The sequence below is a fragment of the Anolis carolinensis genome, chromosome 4 (assembly GCF_035594765.1).
Source record: "Anolis carolinensis isolate JA03-04 chromosome 4, rAnoCar3.1.pri, whole genome shotgun sequence".
NCBI lineage: Eukaryota > Metazoa > Chordata > Lepidosauria > Squamata > Dactyloidae > Anolis > Anolis carolinensis.
Window position 1 is genome coordinate 51,193,358 of NC_085844.1, and position 18,532 is coordinate 51,211,889.

The 18,532-nt window shown below is 42.2% G+C and overlaps 1 protein-coding gene across 5 annotated transcripts in view; it reads left to right on the top strand.

The window, feature by feature from the left end:
* nol4 (nucleolar protein 4) overlaps positions 1-18,532 on the top strand; it is a 151,228-nt gene that overhangs the window by 97,294 nt on the left and 35,402 nt on the right. For all 5 annotated transcript variants that reach the window (XM_003223511.3, XM_003223512.4, XM_008114894.3 and 2 more), the window contains exon 6: positions 8,761-9,044. In XM_003223511.3, coding sequence (XP_003223559.3) covers positions 8,761-9,044 — 284 coding nt within the window. The remainder of the gene's footprint in view (positions 1-8,760; positions 9,045-18,532) is intronic.

The window sequence follows — 18,532 nt, forward strand, 5'->3', positions numbered from 1 at the left end:
AGATAATTAACATCCCAGGCTGTCAGCAAACTTGGGAGGCATTAAGTCCTCAAGGCAGAAGCCCACAACCCTGGAGGGAGGCTGAGTGCATGTCTCCCTGTCATCTTTTCAGCTCATCTCCATCGTCCCACTGCTAGAAAGTGTTGTCATAGCAACGCCATCCCTTGCCTCATCCAGGAAAGATTAGCTCTTGCTGTGCAGTGGAGAGCATGGAGGGGAAGTCAAGCTAATCCCTGGGTGCACTGCAAGAAAAAGGTTGGACCTCGCCTGAGGGGATACTGTAGCTGCAATGATAGAATTGGCCTGCCACAGACTCTGGTATTTAAGTTGAAGAGCAGAATTCACAGTAAGTGTCAGCTCCTCCCGAGTGGAATATTGGATCAGGGTTTTCTAAGTCTAGTTGAAGAATATCCCAGGCCCACAGTGAAATGACATGAGACAGCAACGCCTGGAATATCAATATATACATGGGTTAAGAGGCATTTTTAAATAAGACATCCAACGCTTCTGTTTCATAAATAAACCCAGGGGAGAAATTGCCCAGAATTATATTGCTATAAAACATAACTATGGAGCAGTGGTCAGTGTGGTATGACAAACTGGAGTGAACATCAAGTGCATTAAAGGCTTTAGTGTATCTAAGATTAAAAAGCCCCTGAAGGTTGGACTGAGAATGAGGTGAGAAAGCACGGGGAAAGCTATTTATGTATAATATAGCCATTTTTGCTTCTGAAGTGCTGAACATCCCATCTTAAAGTTTGGACATTATTCCAGTATGATTTATGATCTTAATTTAAAAAGGAGGGAAAGTAGCACTATACAAATATTTTTGAATAGTTTTTTTCAATGATTCATTATACTAAGTGATCCATTACTATGTCTCCCTATTATGTTAGAGACAGGATGAAAAGCAAAATTTTAATTGTGTGCTTGACCCTTCAGATATTCCCAGAAGCAGATTAAGTATTCTGGCAGGTAGCCAGAAGGTTTCTAGAAAAATCTGAAATCGATGAAGTTTTTCTCCATTTCTTGACTTTTGCTAAAGTAGACGGCTGATTTAGACTACCAACCTTTAGGTAAGGCTACAGCATTGGCTCAAATGCCAAAAAAAATCAATCCTAGAATCAGTCAGGATGCTCCTAACCTGTCATATAATTCTACACCACCAGTTTTCCTTGACTTTTTTCTTGTGAGGATTAATTTATTATAAATAGCATATCTAACTAATTCTCTGTTGTCTTTGTAATGTTTGATCATTGTAGAAACACATGCTGTTTTTCAGAATGGTTGAGTCTCCCGCCCTCTCACTATTTTATAACTCATTCAAAAAGTTGAGTTTGGCATTATTAATCAGATTTTTTTTTTTGAAAAAAAATTAACATTCTACATATCTAAGAAATGGCTTAACTTAATTAAAGTATCCTTTATTTCTCTCAAGGGCCCCCTGATGGCACAGTGGGTTAAACCACTGAACTGCTGAACTTGCTGACCGAAAGGCCGCCCTGAGTCCCTCCGGGTGAGAAGGGCGGGATAGAAATATTTGAAATAAATAAATAAATAAACGATTCGAATCTGGGGAGTAGGGTGAGCTCCTGCTGTTAGGCCCAGATTCTGCCAATCTAGCAGTTCAAAAACATGCAAATGTGAGTAGATCAATAGGTACTGATTTGGCGGGAAGGTAACAGCACTCCATGCAGTCATGCTGGCCATATGATCTAGGAGGTGTCTACTCATAACGCCGGCTCTTCGGCTTAGAAATGGAGATGAGCTCCAACCCCCAGAGTTGGTCATGACTAGATTTAATGTCAGGGGAAACCTTTACCTTTACTTTACCTTATTTCTCTCACTCATGTTTCAAATTGACATACCTCGTCACATGGGGGGGGGGGAGATTTGCCATGGATCTTGGTGAATCTGGTGGGGAAAATGTGGGGGAAATGGTTGCCCCGCTCCCCACATCACCCCTTACCTTATTCCATGGGGGAAGTGTTGCCGCCCAGTTTCCCCCCATTGTTTTCTATGCAATACAGGAATCCTGTGTTGCCAGCACTGCCTCTTGCCATGCTTGGACCTCTCTTCAGGCACGGAGCCCTGCTAGAAGTAGATTGATGTCATGTGATGGGATCTCGTGGGCTCTGTGCACATTCTAGTGTCATAGGACAGACGATTTTGCCTGTCTGATGAAGTTCTTATAGGGGTTTGCACTGCAATTTTCTTTAGTGCATTAAGAGCCTATGATTACATGAATTGTATTATTCCAAAACAAACTGTTCCAAGTGAATACAGATATATATCTCCATTTGCCTGATGTGGTGCTTAGTTGCTATCTTGGACTTGGTCTCCAAAATTGTGTGGCAGATTTTTAATGAATCTGTGTCCCCTTTAGAAACAAATCCCAAGCCATAGACCCGATATCCTTACTTTGTCATTCATGTTCATTCCACTGCATAGTTGTATAAATTACAAAAACTCAGTAATAATAACGTGATTTAATTTTAAAGGATTTTTTTTCAGAATAAGAACAATGAATGTTTGAAAGCCAGATAAGGAAAACAAGTGAAAAGGAATTGTATGTTTTATCCTCTTTTCCCTTCTATTGGTACAATGCCCCATACATTGTCTTGCTTGATTAGCATCTTGGCATACACATTTCTGTTGTTACCATAATAAAAACATTTTTTTGGTATTTGTGCATATACGAATTACGGTGGCATTGGTCCAGGGGGGTCTCCATTTTGATTAGCATTTGGTGTTTACTATGTGTAATGTCTGTAACCAGCCTTTTCATAAATGAAACTTTAAAAACAAATCTAAAGTCACATCTACACCAACTACTTAGGTTGATCTGGGGCTGGATCAGCTCTGTGGTGGCCAAACACTGCATGAAGCCAATCTGGGATAAAGTGGGGCAAAAGTACCTTAACTTGGCCCTGCCCTGAATTAACCAAAGGAAGATGATAGTCTAAATCCTGGCCTAGAATTCATACCAAACACTTATTTTTGGCCCATCTGAACAGGTGGGCCCATTTGAATAGAATCAGCCATGACTGTTCGCACTGCCTTCTCATGTTTTCTGGACTCCCCTCCCAGCCATGACACAGGTCCTACCCATTAGTTTTTGCCTGCAGTAATGTTGGCCAGATTGATGGTTTGACTTGAGAAGAAAGGGGGGGAGAGGAGGGGATTCTTCCTTTCATCCTCCTGTTCCCTCATCACTTTGTCTCCCCACCACCAGGTGATGGTAGGATCTGTATCACAACATGGTGGATGGAAAGGGACAAAATAACGGTGATTGTCTATCAGTGCTGAACCATATACCTAATGTATGCCACAGTGGATCTGGTTCAGTTTATTAGGTCACTGTAGATCTGTTTTAAGTGTATATGCCAAAACGTGTAATGTGGGAACTCTCCTGCAAGATCAAAGTATTGCTAAAAGTTAATAGAATTAGCTGCTGAATAGAGTTATGGACTTCTTGGGGCTGCTCCTATGCTCGGGAACAGGGCCGGCCCAAGGAAATTTTCAAGTGTAAGCGAAACAGGATTTTGGTGCCCCCCCCCCCCCCCAAAAAAAAACCAATCACCGAGAAATAAAAGGTAGAAGGTAGAGGTGAATAGAATGGATAAAAGAGTTTACCTTACAACCAGAAGTTTATTAACAACATTATGTTCATATAGTAACATTACATAGAATTAACACCAATCTTGCATTTTAATAAATAAATATTTTAATAAACTTTGCAACAATTTTAATTTTTTTGTTATTTCTAGTCTACAAGTACTACACAAAGGTTTCCTGGTCATGATATCTCTTCAGAAGATTTTTCAGACTTCAGACTAGCTTCAGATCAGTTTTGTTTGGGAGAACGCAGCCCCAGGAGAATAAACACTTCCTTTCTCAGGAAGTGAACTCTTGTCCTTCAGAAGTGCCACGCCAGCGTGGACCATTGTAATGGGTGTAGCAAAGCAGGGAAAATCCAGTCATGAATCAATCAGGGCCAGCTAACACCTCCCAACAAAGTATTCCCATCATCAAAGTCTGGTAAATCCTCTGTTTTCTCACAGCCACAGACGGCAGAAGCACATACCATATCGCAAAGAACACCACTCTGAAAACGGGAATTCCAGACAGGAAACAATCAGGGTCAGTTAACACCTCCCAACAAAAAATTCACTCAGAGAGGAAACAGCCTGACTGTAAATCTGCAAAGCCATTACATCCTTATCATTTTTCCTAATTGCAGCATTCATACTTGCCTCTAACAGACAAAAAAAAACCAATCAGAAATATTGTATATTCACAACCTTTAGGAAATAATATCCCCTGATGGCACAGCGTGTGAAAGCGCTGAGCTGCTGAAATTCTGGACCGACAGGCTGCAGCAGGTTTGAATTGGGGGACCAGAGTGAGCCCTCACTGTTAGCCCCAGCTTCTGCCAACCCAGAAGTTCAAAAACATGCAAATGTGAGTGCATCAATAGGTACTGCTCCAGCGGGAAGGTAACGCCGCTCCATGCAGTCATCCCACATGACCTTGGAGGAGTCTACGGACAAGGCTGGCTCTTTGGCTTAGAAATGGAGATGAGCACCAAACCCCAGAATCAGACATGACTGGACTTAATGTCTGGGGAAAAACATTTACCCTTTAGGGTTGTTGTATGTCTTTCGGGCTGTGTGGCCATGTTCCAGAAGTATTCTCTCCTGACGTTTCGCCCACATCTATGGCAGGCATCCTCTGAGGTTGTGAGGTATACCTCACAACCTCTGAGGATGCCTGCCATAGATGTGGGCGAAACGTCAGGAGAGAATACTTGTGGAACATGGCCACACAGCCCGAAAGACATACAACAACCCTGTGATCCCGGCCACGAAAGCCTTCGACAACATGTTTACCCTTTACCTTAACTACCACAAGTTCCTCAATACTTTATTTCCCATACCACCATACTTCGCCACAACAAAGCGTGGTCGGGCACAACTAGTATATATAATGTATAATTATTAAAACTATAAATCCCAGCAACTACAACTCCCTACTCAATTAATTAATTAACAAAACATTCAGTCACCAACTACAACTCCCAAAACAAGGGATTAAACATTAAACATGTAGAGTAGAGTTTCACTTATCCAACATAAGTAGGCCGGCAGAACGTTGGATAAGCAAATATGTTGGATAATAAGGAGAGATTAAGAAAAAGCCTATTGAACATCAAAATAGGTTATGATTTTACAAATTAAGCACCAAAACATCATGTTGGACAACAAATTTGACAGAAAAAGTAGTTCCATGCATAGTAATGCTATGTAGTAATCACAGTGGAGTCTCACTTATCCAACACTCGCTTATCCAATGTTCTGGATTATCCAACGCATTTTTGTAGTCAATGTTTTCAATATATCGTGAGAGGGCCAGCTAACACCTCCCAACAAAGTATTCCCATCATCAAAGTCTGGTAAATGCTCTGTTTTCTCACGGCCACAGACGGCAGAAGCACATAACATATCGCATAGAACACCACTCTGAAAACAGGGGAATTCCAGACAGGAAACAATCAGGGCCAGCTAACACCTCCCAACAAAAAATTCACTCAGGGAGGAAACAGCCAGGCTTTAAAGCTGCAAGGTCTTTACATCCTTATCATTTTTCCTAATTGCAGCATTCATACTTGCCTCTAACAGACAAAAAAAAACCAATCAGAAATATTGTATATTCACAACCTTTAGGAAATAATATCCCCTGATGGCACAGCGTGTGAAAGCGCTGAGCTGCTGAAATTCTGGACTGAAAGGCCGCAGCAGATTTGAATTGGGGGACCAGAGTGAGCCCTCACTGTTAGCCCCAGCTTCTGCCAACCCAGAAGTTCAAAAACATGCAAATGTGAGTGCATCAATAGGTACTGCTCCAGCGGGAAGGTAACGCCGCTCCATGCAGTCATCCCACATGACCTTGGAGGAGTCTACGGACAAGGCTGGCTCTTTGGCTTAGAAATGGAGATGAGCACCAAACCCCAGAATCAGACATGACTGGACTTAATGTCAGGAGGAAAACATTTACCCTTTAGGGTTGTTGTATGTCTTTCGGGCTGCGTGGCCATGTTCCAGAAGTATTCTCTCCTGACGTTTCGCCCACATCTATGGCAGGCATCCTCTGAGGTTGTGAGGTCTGTTGGAAACTAAGCAAGAGAGGTTTATATATCTGTGGAAGGTCCAGGGTGGGAGAAAGAATTCTTGTCTGTTGGAGGCAAGTGTGAATGTTGCAATTAATCACCTTGATTAGAGTGAAAAGCCTTGCAGCTTCAAGGTCTGGCTGATTCCTACCTGTGGGAATCCTTTGTTGGGAGGTGTTACCTGGTTGTTTCATGTCTGGAATTCCCTTTTTCAGAGTGTGTTTCTTTATTTACTGTCCTGATTTTAGAGTTTTAAAATGATGTTTGCCAGATTTTGTTCATTTTCATGGTTTCCTCCTTTCTGTTGATATTGTCCACTTGCCTCCTCCTTGCCCAATTCTCCCTTCCTGGACGCGGCCGCAGGTCGCCAGGGCGAGCTGCGGCCGCATCCAGGAAGTAAAGGAGGATTGGGCGATCTCTGCTGTGTGCATGCACACAGCAGGGATCGCCCAATTCTCCCTTCCTGGACGCGGCCGCAGGTCGCCAGGGCGAGCTGCGGCCGCATCCAGGAAGTAAAGGAGGATTGGGCGATCTCTGCTGTGTGCATGCACACAGCAGGGATCGCCCAATTCTCCCTTCCTAGATGCGGCCGCAGGTCGCCAGGGCGAGCTGCGGCCGCATCCAGGAAGTAAAGGAGGATTGGGCGATCTCTGCTGTGTGCATGCACACAGCAGGGATCGCCCAATTCTCCCTTCCTAGACGCGGCCGCAGGTCGCCAGGGCGAGCTGCGGCCGCATCCAGGAAGTAAAGGAGGATTGGGCGATCTCTGCTGTGTGCATGCACACAGCAGGGATCGCCCAATTCTCCCTTCCTAGACGCGGCCGCAGGTCGCCAGGGCAAGCTGCGGCCGCATCCAGGAAGTAAAGGAGGATTGGGCGATCTCTGCTGTGTGCATGCACACAGCAGGGATCGCCCAATTCTCCCTTCCTAGACGCGGCCGCAGGTCGCCAGGGCGAGCTGCGGCCGCATCCAGGAAGTAAAGGAGGATTGGGCGATCTCTGCTGTGTGCATGCACACAGCAGGGATCGCCCAATTCTCCCTTCCTAGACGCGGCCGCAGGTCGCCAGGGCGAGCTGCGGCCGCATCCAGGAAGTAAAGGAGGATTGGGCGATCTCTGCTGTGTGCATGCACACAGCAGGGATCGCCCAATTCTCCCTTCCTAGATGCGGCCGCAGGTCGCCAGGGCGAGCTGCGGCCGCGTCCAGGAACTAAGGGAGAATTGGGCAATCTCTGCTGTGGCGCTATGGGCTGCTGTCGACACCTCGACAGCGCCCCTAGCGGCCAGCGCCCGAGGCCGCCGCGTCAGCAGCCTCATATGTCCAACCGGCCCTGCTCGGGAACACTTTTGGGACTCTTCCATAGTGTCTGTTCATTTCAATAAATCTTTGGGAACTTGAGTATATATGGATACAGTTTTAAATAATGTTATTTTGTTTATATTTATTTCTTTTCAATGGATATATTCTTAAATTGCTTTTAATCCTTTCAATGTTTTCTCCAGGATATGTTTGTCTTTTAATTTTTATAAGCTAATTTACATCCAGGTCAGGGGAAAGAAGGGAAACAAAATAGAGAGAACATTTACAGGAAAGTTGCAAAGGCAATGACTACATTTACAAAAAAGAACCAATGCTGAAAAGTGGCTTACAATCAATTGAATTATTTCAGAGAAGGCCTGCTTTTCGGATAAGTGATTTTGGAAATCTGAGGAAAAACTGATGTTTGAAAAGTTGTTTTTCACCATAAAATGTATTGTCCCAAGATGAAATATACTAAAGTGTGTGGGAATTAGTTACCCTGGCAACATCTAGAGAATAGATTGCTATGCTATCTTTCATGTCATTCTTTCATGTTTATGTGGAGAAAGCATATTTAAAGCTTTTCTGAAGTTTGTTTCCAATACATAAGATGCACATGACAGAAAGTATATGATACATCTCAGCTTTTGATTTTATATACAAAAAAGGATAGTAGAGGCTGTGTATATATCTTATTAATCACACCTGATAGTGGAGATGGTAAAATAAACAAGTATTCTATAAGCACCTACACCTATATAAATATGTGAGTGGAACTACCTGTGTCATTGTGAAGAAATCATATTCTGAAAAGTACAGATCTAGTAATGCATTTGGGCATACACAGTGGAGTGAATCCAAATCTTCCTTTCTTCTAAATGGAAGGAACTCTTTCATCAGAAGGAAGTCTCCTTTCATCAAGAAGGAAGACTTTGGATCCAACTCTACATGTTTTATGCTCTATCATATTGTTTTGTAATTTATAGCAACATGTTAAAAGTCCATTGCCTGATATGGTTTAAGCAAGTGAGCCATTATGTCACATGCAAATTGGGAAGGTGAATTCTTCCTTTCCTCACTGCCTAGGTCATCAATCGTTGTCGTCTGGTGGATATTTCACTTACTGTTCTTAATGTGATGATTATTAGAGAGCTAGCAGTCACACAGACACTTTCAGTCGCATGGTTGGATATACTGTGTGAGTCAAAACTAGATGTATGTATGTATTTTGTTTAGGCAGTGATGATGTTGATGCCACACCTTTGAAAATCTGTAAATCCATGTGTTTCATAGATGATTCAGCTGCTGAAAGTGTTAACGGAAATGAGATTGCGGGACACAGTTCCAGTGCTTCAGGGGGAACACACTGCAGGGAAGTGGCAGAAGCCAACAGTAATGGAAAAACAACTCTGGAACCGGACGACCAGCCTCTGAACTTGAGTGACATCCCCTTCTCTACGCAGCTGACTTCAGAATACAGGTTAGATGACCAAAGCAGTGATGGAAAGAACACGTACAAGGACATCCTAGTATCTGATCTTAAGATGGAGCAAGAGGCAAAAGAAAATGGAAGCAAGGTAAGATGCTTCCATGTTCACAAGATATTGTAAATGCTTAGGAAGGTGAAATATTTACTGTAGAGACTCAAGTGCTTTCAAGTTAGGAAATTAGCATCATAATTGGCACATAGATGTATCTGCTATTTATAGTTACAAGTCATATTTACATTATATGTTAATACACCAGCAATACCATTTTAAAATAAAACTGAAATACTTTTTTCAGTTTTTTAGTTTCTGGTAAGAAATATTTGGAGAAAAAATGTGATGCTAAATGCCATTTTGCAATGTAGATAAATACCCTTATTATGTCAAGATGGGATTAAATTTCTTCACCATTTATATGTATGAATGCACTTGTTTGTATTAAAGCTGTCAAGTTTGTTTTAAGAAACTGAACTTTCCACAAATATTTCATCCTTACTTTTTTCTGTTGTATCACTTGAGACAAAATACTCTGTGCAGGCAAATATAGATCTATGAAATTAAACAGCAACTGTGATAGGAAGACATATGTTGCTATATTCAGAGTGACTACATTTTTAATTTAACGAGATTCTGACACTTTTTCCTGCTGTTGCTGACCATTGCAGCCTTTTTTTTTTTTTAAAAAAAATAAATGGTTCTGGACTTCAATTAAATATGGGTAGTAGGAATAATTTTTGTGCTTTTAATATTCCATTAATAAAATACTGTAGGTTACATTAATGAATTACTGAATGATGCTGTGTATGTTACTGCTTTGCATGATTTTTCAACATTAGTATGAGAAAGCAAATGGTTTCATCATTGTTTTGAAATGGGCTTGAAATCAGTTGGATTTAGTTCAAATAAATGTGATTAGGAATAGGAACATTGCTAATGTTGGAGATAATCAAAGACTCATCCTGTTAAAATACAGACACTGAATTAATTAAATGAAAGCAGAATCTTCACTTGCTTCTGGGGATGTTAGTCCAGTGGGTTTTTTTTATAAGCCAATAAACATCTGACATTGATAGGTATATGCACATGCTTTTTGCCTACGGTACACATCAGCCATTTCATTAGCATAAGATGGAAGAAAGAGTATTAAGATGACAATGCATTATGATTAAAATAATCATCTTTATTTCTTATGTCACACATCTGAAATCCATATAGATTCACAAATAAGGGAAGTGTGTATTAAATGTTGGATTTAGAATACTGGAATATCTGGACTTAGACAGAAGTTCAAGCTCCTGCTCTGCCATAAAGCTGACTTACTTATCCTGGGCAATTCAAGGTTTTATGATAATAAAATGAGATGCTTCTAAGAATCATTATCTTGGGCCATAATAGGGATAGAAAGGGATAAGGACACAAATATATATAAAAAAACAAAATAGTTGGATGTTAAGCATTAAGAAATGTATTCATATTCAAAGGGAAACCAAGCAGCTTTCCTCTTATTCCTATTCCATGCCAAAATATTGGCTAATTTTGTTCTTTCACTGAAAAAGAAAGAACTTTAGGAATTCTTCCCCCAATGGTTGAGATTATGAGACTTTTCCTGAATATTTGATATTATTTTTTCACATTAGGAAATGCTTTTTACAACCTTTCCCCTCCTTCTAATTCCACAAAACACAGTGTCTTCTGATAACTAAGGACCCACCCTATCCTAATTTGGATTTCTGGCAGAAGGGAATGATATTTTCACTCCCTACTATTGTCAGCAAGGGCAAGGAGTCTATCTGCTACCTTCCATTCCACACTGAGTGTAAATATGCACCTGGTTCAACATCAGAGGATAAATGTGCCTTTGTAATATTTCACATCACATGGAGGGGTGTATGTGTGCTTTTTTAAACCATGTAAGTGGATTCACAGGGACAGGATTAAGCATCTCCTCCTTTCGGAACTCTTCCCATTGAAAGTGTACTGCCTCGATGGATTGTCACCTTGCTGTGGTGAGGGGGCTTGCATGTTCCAATGAACCTGAGGGCACAACCACTGGAGTCATGCACTCCCAGGAGGGGCCACAGGGGAGGATCCAGACCAAGCACAATCCGGAGACCCTAAGACCTCAACGGCAGAGCAGGCAGAGGATAATATGGTACATGTTACAACGGCTGTGAAGGCGGAAGAAGGCTGCAACAGACTGAGAAACCACTGTCGTTGTGCTAATCACATCACTGCCGGGACCTCACTCTGTGAAGACTGTGTGTTGACCGGCCTGCACCGACCTCCACACATTAAAAAAAATCACGCACAGGCATCTTCCAAGAAAAATAAAAACAAACCAACAAAAGTCAGCGATCAGCGAGTGGCGATGGGGGCAGGACTGTGAAATCTGGAAGCCCCTAGTCACAGACTGGCACATGGGCGGTGGATACGGACTCAGTCGCTCTACCTCAAGGTCCAAGGCCGTTGAGTAGTCCGGTAGCTATATCCATGACTGAGCAGCCCTTTTTAGGATCCGGTCTGCTCACCCCACATGGGAAAGGGGCTAGAAAAGGTGCCCTAAACATAGTCTGCCTCTCTTATCCCTGACTGGCCTGCCGTGTCCAGAGGGGTCACCACTCTTCGGCCAAAAAAGAAAAATTAATTTTGGAACATGGAACGTATGGACACTGTTGGATAACACTGACAGTGAACACCCCGAATGTTGAAGAACACTGGAACAAACTGAAGACCTCCATCATCACAGCCTGCGAAGAAACCATTGGATATCAAACTAAGAAACATCAAGACTGGTTTGACAATAATGACAAAGAGATCCAACAGTTACTTGATAACAAAAGGAAAGCCTTCCAAAAATGGCAGAGAGACACCAACTGTGCTGCTAAGAAAAAGATCTATGCTAGTACAAACGCCGAGGTCCAAAGCAGGACCAGAGAACTCAAGAACATCTGGTGGACAAAGAAGACTGAGGAAATCCAACACTTTGCAGATACCCATGATGCTGAGGGATTTTTCAAAGCCACAAAGATAATCTACGGACCAAGAAACCATGGCATACAGCCTCTACGCTCATCAAATGAAACCAAACTCCTGAAGGACAAAACATCAATTGCACTACGTTGGAAAGAGCACTACCAGAACCTGTTGAATCGCAGCTCCATTGTGGCCGAAGAGGCCCTCTCACAAATCCCGCAACAACAAACTAGGGATGAGCTTGCAGCACTGGCTAGTTTGGAAGAAGTCAGCAATGTCATCAGCCAACAAAAAAATAACAAAGCCAGCGGACCTGATGGGATCCCTGCTGAAATCTTCAAAGAGGGTGGACTTGAGCTGATACAACAACTCCACCAGCTCATTGAAAAAGTGTGGATGACCGAGAAAATCCCAGCAGACTCCAAGGATGCCACCATCATCACCCTTTTCAAGAAAGGGGATAGAACAGACTGCGAAAACTATCGCGATATCTTTCTTTTAACCTCCGCTGGGAAAATCCTCGCAAGAATCCTTGCAAACCGCCTTCCCCCTGTCTCAGAAGACACCCTCCCAGAATCCCAGAATGGCTTCTGCCCCTCCAGAGGAACAGTGGATATGATCTTCACTGCACGACAGCTCCAAGAAAAATGCAGGGAACAAAATCAACCTCTGTACATGGCATTCATTGACCTTGCAAAGGCATTCGACACAGTGAATCGCAGCGCTCCTTGGACCATCCTCCAAAAAATCGGGTGCCCTGACAAATCTGTGAAAATCCTTCGGCACCTCCATGATGACATAATGGTAACAGTCTTGGACAACAACGGCTCCCAAAGTGACCCATTTAAGGTGGAATCGGGTGTCAAGCAGGGATGTGTTATTGCCCCTACCTTATTGTCCATCTTCATCGCTATGATACTTAACCTTGTTGATGGGAAGCTTCCCACCGGAGTGGAAATCATGTATCAGACAGATGGCAAGATATTTAACCTCAGCAGACTGAAAGCCAAAACCAAGGTCACCACAACATCTATTATAGAACTCCAATACGCCGATGACAACGTAGTCTGTGCGCATTCAGAAGAAGACCTACAAGCCACTCTAAACACCTTTGCAGAAGCATACTAGACGTTTGGCCTCTCATTGAACACCGAGAAAACCAAAGTGCTCTTCCAAAAGGCACCAGCTAATCCCTCTGCAATGCCAGGAATACACCTTAATGGTGTCACATTAGAAAACATTGACCACTTCTGCTACCTTGGCAGCCACCTCTCCACAAAAGTCAATATTGACACTGAAATATAACACCACTTGAGCTCTGCGAGTGCAGCATTTTTCCAAATGAAGCAGAGAGTGATGATTGGGACATCTGTAGAGATACCAAGGTGTTTGTTTATAAAGCCATTGTCCTCCCAACCCTGCTCTACGCCTGTGAAATGTGGATGGTCTACAGATGTCACACTCAACTCCTGGAGCGTTTCCATCAGCGTTGCCTCAGAAAAATCCTGCAAATCTCTTGGGAAGACAGACAGACAAATGCCAGAGTGCTGGAAGAAGCAAAGACCACCAGCATTGAAGTGATGCTTCTACACCATCAACTCTGCTGGACTGGCCACATTGTCCGAATGCCCGATCACTGTCTCCCAAAGCAGCTACTCTACTCCCAACTCAAGAATGGAAAACGGAATGTTGGTGGGCAGGAAAAGAGATTTAAAGATGGGCTTAATGCCAACCTTAAAAACTGTAGCCTAGACACTGAGAACTGGGAAGCCCTGGCCCTTGAGCACTCTAACTGGAGGTCAGCTGTGACCAGAAGTGCTGCGGAGTTCAAAGAGGCACAAATGGAGGGCTTAAGGGAGAAACGTGCCAAGAGGAAGTCCCATCAAGCCAACCCTGACCGAGACCGCCTTCCACTTGGAAACCAATGTCCTCATTGCGGGAGAACATGCGGATCAAGAATAGGTCTCTTCAGCCATCTACGAACCCACCCCCAAGATACCAGAAACGGAGGACCATTATCCTCGGCCTACGAGGAATCGCCTAAGTAAGTAAGTAAGTGGTTTTCAACCTTCCTAATGTTGCAACCCCTTAATACAGTTCCTCATGTTGTGGTGACCCCCAACCATAAAATTATTTTTGTTGCTACTTCCTAACTGTAATTCTGCTACTGTTATGAATTGTAATGTAAATATCTGATATGCAGGATGTATTTTCATTGCTCCAAACTGAACATAATTAAAGCATAGTGATTAATCACAAAAACAATATATTTGGGGGAGTATGGACAATTGATGATGGAATTTGCAGTACCTTCAACCATTTAACTCTGACTTTCACAGACCACTGAGACCCACATGAATGACAAACCTGGATCAAACTTGGCATACAGAACCCCCATGACCAACAGAAAATACTGGAGGGGTTTGGGAAGAATTGACAGTGATTTAGGAGAGATGTAGTCCACCTACATCTGGAGAGCACTGTGTACCCAACGGCAATGGATCTGGAGTAAATTTGGCACAAATACCTGATAAGCTAATTTTAAATACTGGTGGGGTTGGAGGGGGGGATTGATTTTGTCACTTGAAAGTTATAATTGTTGGGATTTATAGTTCACCTACAATCAAATAGCATTGTGAATTCCGCCAATGATGGAACTGAACCAGTCTTGGCACACAGAACTCCCATGACCAACAGAAAATACTGGAAGTGTTTGGTGGGCATTGACCTTGAGTTTTGGAGTTGTAGTTCACCTACATCCAGAGAGCACCAAATGTGGACCAAATTTGGCACAATACTTGAAATTTGAATACTGGTGGGGTTGGGGGATTGATTTTGTCATTTGGGAGTTGTAGTTGCTGCGATTCATACTTGACCTACAATCAAATAGCATTCTGAACCCAACCCACAATGAATCTGCACCGAACTTGGCACACTAGCCACATGGCCAACATTGAATACTGCAGGGGTTGGGGGGTGTTTTTGAATTTTGGGAGTTGTAGTTCACCAACATTCAGAAAGCACTCTGTATCAATCCAGTGAAGGAAATAGTAAACTTGGCACACATACCCAACATGCCAAACTTTGAATAGTTGTAGGGTTTTGAGGGGGCTGACCTCAGAAGTTGGGAGTTATAGTTCACTCACATTGTTATAGTTATAGTTCACACGATTTGGGGAGTTGTAGTTCACCCACTTCCTTATGGGAGCAAAAGGAAAGACTGACATTTTAGAGGGCCACGCTGGCCACCACAAAGTCCACAGTCAGCCTGGCCCAGGCCACCAGGTACATTGACAGCAGCCACAGCAGGTGCCGCCCCAGTGCCCCAGTGCCTCCGCTGAGCCCAGGCCCCCAGTAGGCGGTGACAGCTGGGTGCCGGTGGCACCACAGCAGGGCCTGTATCTGGCAAGGAGGTTTCCCTTGCCACCATCACTGCTGTTAGAGGGGCACTCTCCTCCTGACTCTGATCCATGCAGGTGCAAGCTTTGCAGCATGGGTCTCAGAGGAAAGATAAAAATAAAGAGAAAGGAGGAGGGAAAAATAAAAGAAAGAGATAGAACAAGAGAGAAGGAGAGGAGAGAAAGGGAGAGAAAGAAAAAGAGAGGGAATAAGAAGAGGGGAGCCTCCTCCCACTGTGTGTAGCTTTGCCTCCAAACACCTCCCCGTGACTCCTCACTGCTGGAGGAAGAGGAGCAGGAGGAGCACCTCTGCACTGCATCGACCTGGAGGAGGAAAGAGAAAAGGAGGCGAAGCAGCATGGCTGGCTTTTTGGCTGGCAGAGGGGGCCCAGCAGCCATTCTGGTGGGCTGAAGGAGATGGGGACACAACCTCTCTCAAATTGCCGATTGACCCCTCAAGGGGTCACGACCTGCAGGTCGAGAACCACTGCTCTACACTGTAGATGAGTAGTTATGACAGCCATTGTGGAGGATCAAATAGGTAACAGCTTAGGCTGTGAGACCCTACAGTGGGCAGCAGTTGCCTTTGCCTGCAGATGAGACCAGAAAATTTCTAGATGGAGCCAAGTCCTGTCTAGCTCTGGTCTGGTCAAAAAACAAAACAAAACAAAAAAAAAAAAAGAAATAAAATATTTGTTGTGGTAATAGACGTTAGTAGTTCTCATCCATTGGTCCTCCAGGTGTTTTTTTACTTTGACTCCTACAATTCCTAACAGCTGGTAAGATGGCTGGTACTTCTAGGAGTTTTAGCCTAAAAAACTTGGAGGACCAAAGGTTGAGAACCACAGGTAGAAGTGAATGTTGAAACAGATGGGAAAATCAAATGGAACTGATATATAAATTAGTAATTATGAGAAAGGAGGAGAGACAGGTTCGACTACATATGAGATCAATGGCAATTTTGGGAATTACTATCTAGTCATTATAAATTGATATTGATGTTGTTTATTTATTGATTGGTTTTGGTTTCTTTGTTTTCATTATGGCATTGAACATTTGCCACTTTTTTTTTGTTTGGAAATTGCCCTAAGTCCCTTTGGGAAGATAGGGTGGGTTATAAATAAAGTTTATTATCATTATATTATCTATCTATCTATCTATCTATCTATCTATCTATCTATCTATCTATCTATCTATCAACCTATCTCTCTCTCACACACATACACACACATATATTTTATATCCTAGCCACACAGTAGGTGTAGAATGGATAGTGTTTTCCTAGAAAGCATGTATTTCTGCCTCCCTTCTTCCTGCTTCCTAGGCATTGTTCACTTTTAATGATAATTAGGTCACTCTTTCCTATAACAAGGATGAATGAAATAATGAAGAATGCTTGAGTTTTCTACAAGCACTGAGCCGTCAAGATTATCTTGTTTCATGTTAGGAAACGACAGAGTGAGTCTTTCCTGAAAAAGACAAGTGTTTTTGAAATGCCATTAGATGTCAAGTCTTCTGGGGATTTTCTAGTGCAGGTTTTAATCCTCTATTTATAAAGCTGTAGAAAAGGAATAAGAGAGTAAAATTGGGTTACCAGGATTACCATGGATACTAAATACTATTTTAGTATATACTGGTCAGAAATGCAGAGACACTCTGGGCAAGGTTTGTCTGACTTTGCAAAGATGTACAGAGTGTAGAGGTTAAAGATTAGCACAAGCATTTTCTGCAGAAAGAAGTGTCCTTCTATCAGCAGAAAAAGCTTTCTGCCAGCCAATTTCAGATATGCCAGAAGAACAGCATTACTAGCTACGGTATGCTTCCAAATGACCCTCCCCAAAGGAGCATGATGTTTCATAAATATACAAAATATATTGCTTATGGGATCGAATCTCCTAACTTTGAGAACTGTCCATACAATTGACTACTTGATTTGATGTTCATGTGATCAGGGACATTGTTTTATCAAGATATTTGATTGTGTGAAGCATTCTACTGGCGTTCAGCTGACCACAGGTGGAGCTTTCATTCAGACCTCGCCTAACAGGTAGTCTTTTAATAAAATGCCTTCCTGTTGGTTGATTGGAAACAAATGATGACATTAATTCGCATGCATCAAGTAATCATAATCTCACTGAAATGGGGAACTGTTTCTTAAAAAGACAACTCAGAGCCAGTGGGGTGCTTCTTAACTTCTTACTATCAACTTCCCCCTTCTTCATAATCTTTCTTACTTACTGTTAGCAGTGGCAATTGGTTCTTTCTGGTATGATCAGTACTGATTGTTTGTGATGTATTTTCAGTTGATCTTTATCACTGTTTTTTTTAAAAAAAATACAGTCTCAATTTCTAGATCCCTTCTCTCTCTTTTTTTTTGCACTTTTGCTACAAGATACCTATACAAAAATGTTTTTGAAAGAAGAGAAGGAAAAGTCAATAAAAGAGAGTCCCAAACAAGTACAGTAGAGTCTCACTTATCCAAGCTAAACGGGCTGGCAGAAGCTTGGATAAGCGAATATCTTGGATAATAAGGAGGGATTAAGGAAAAGCCTATTAAACATCACATTAGGTTATGATTTTACAAATTAAGCACCAAAACATCATGTTTTACAACAAATTTGACAGAAAAAGCAGTTCAATATGTAGTACTGTTATGTTGTAATTACTGTATTTATGAATTTAGCACCAAAATATCACGATATATTGAAAACATTGACTACAAAAATGGCTTGGATAATCCAGAAGCTTGGATAAGCGAAGCTTGGATAAGTGAGACTCTACTGTAATGAAGCTTCTTGCCCCTATTCCTATGTTTTGTATTCACGAGATCCCTAGGAATTTTCTCTTGGGAAACATTCTCTTAAACACAGGGAAAGTTTAATAACCTTTGTCACTATAAAATAATGCTGGGTCCTTCTTGAGACAGAAGAATTATATCAATATGTCGGTAGTTGAAATCTCAGCTCTGTTTCAGAAGATTTGGCTACTTTAAGCAGAAGGGTAGTGAAACAGATTTTCCACTCCCCCAAATTCACAAATGCTTATGGCTTCTAGCAGGAAAAAAGTATGTGTTTTCTTGGTATGTAACTCAGTAAAAATGTGAAACAGATTTCCACATATACAATTTTTTTGATATTACTAGATAGTCCTTGTACATGAGCTGCCTATCTAAGGAAGATTACCTTCACAGATATACAGAATGTTCAA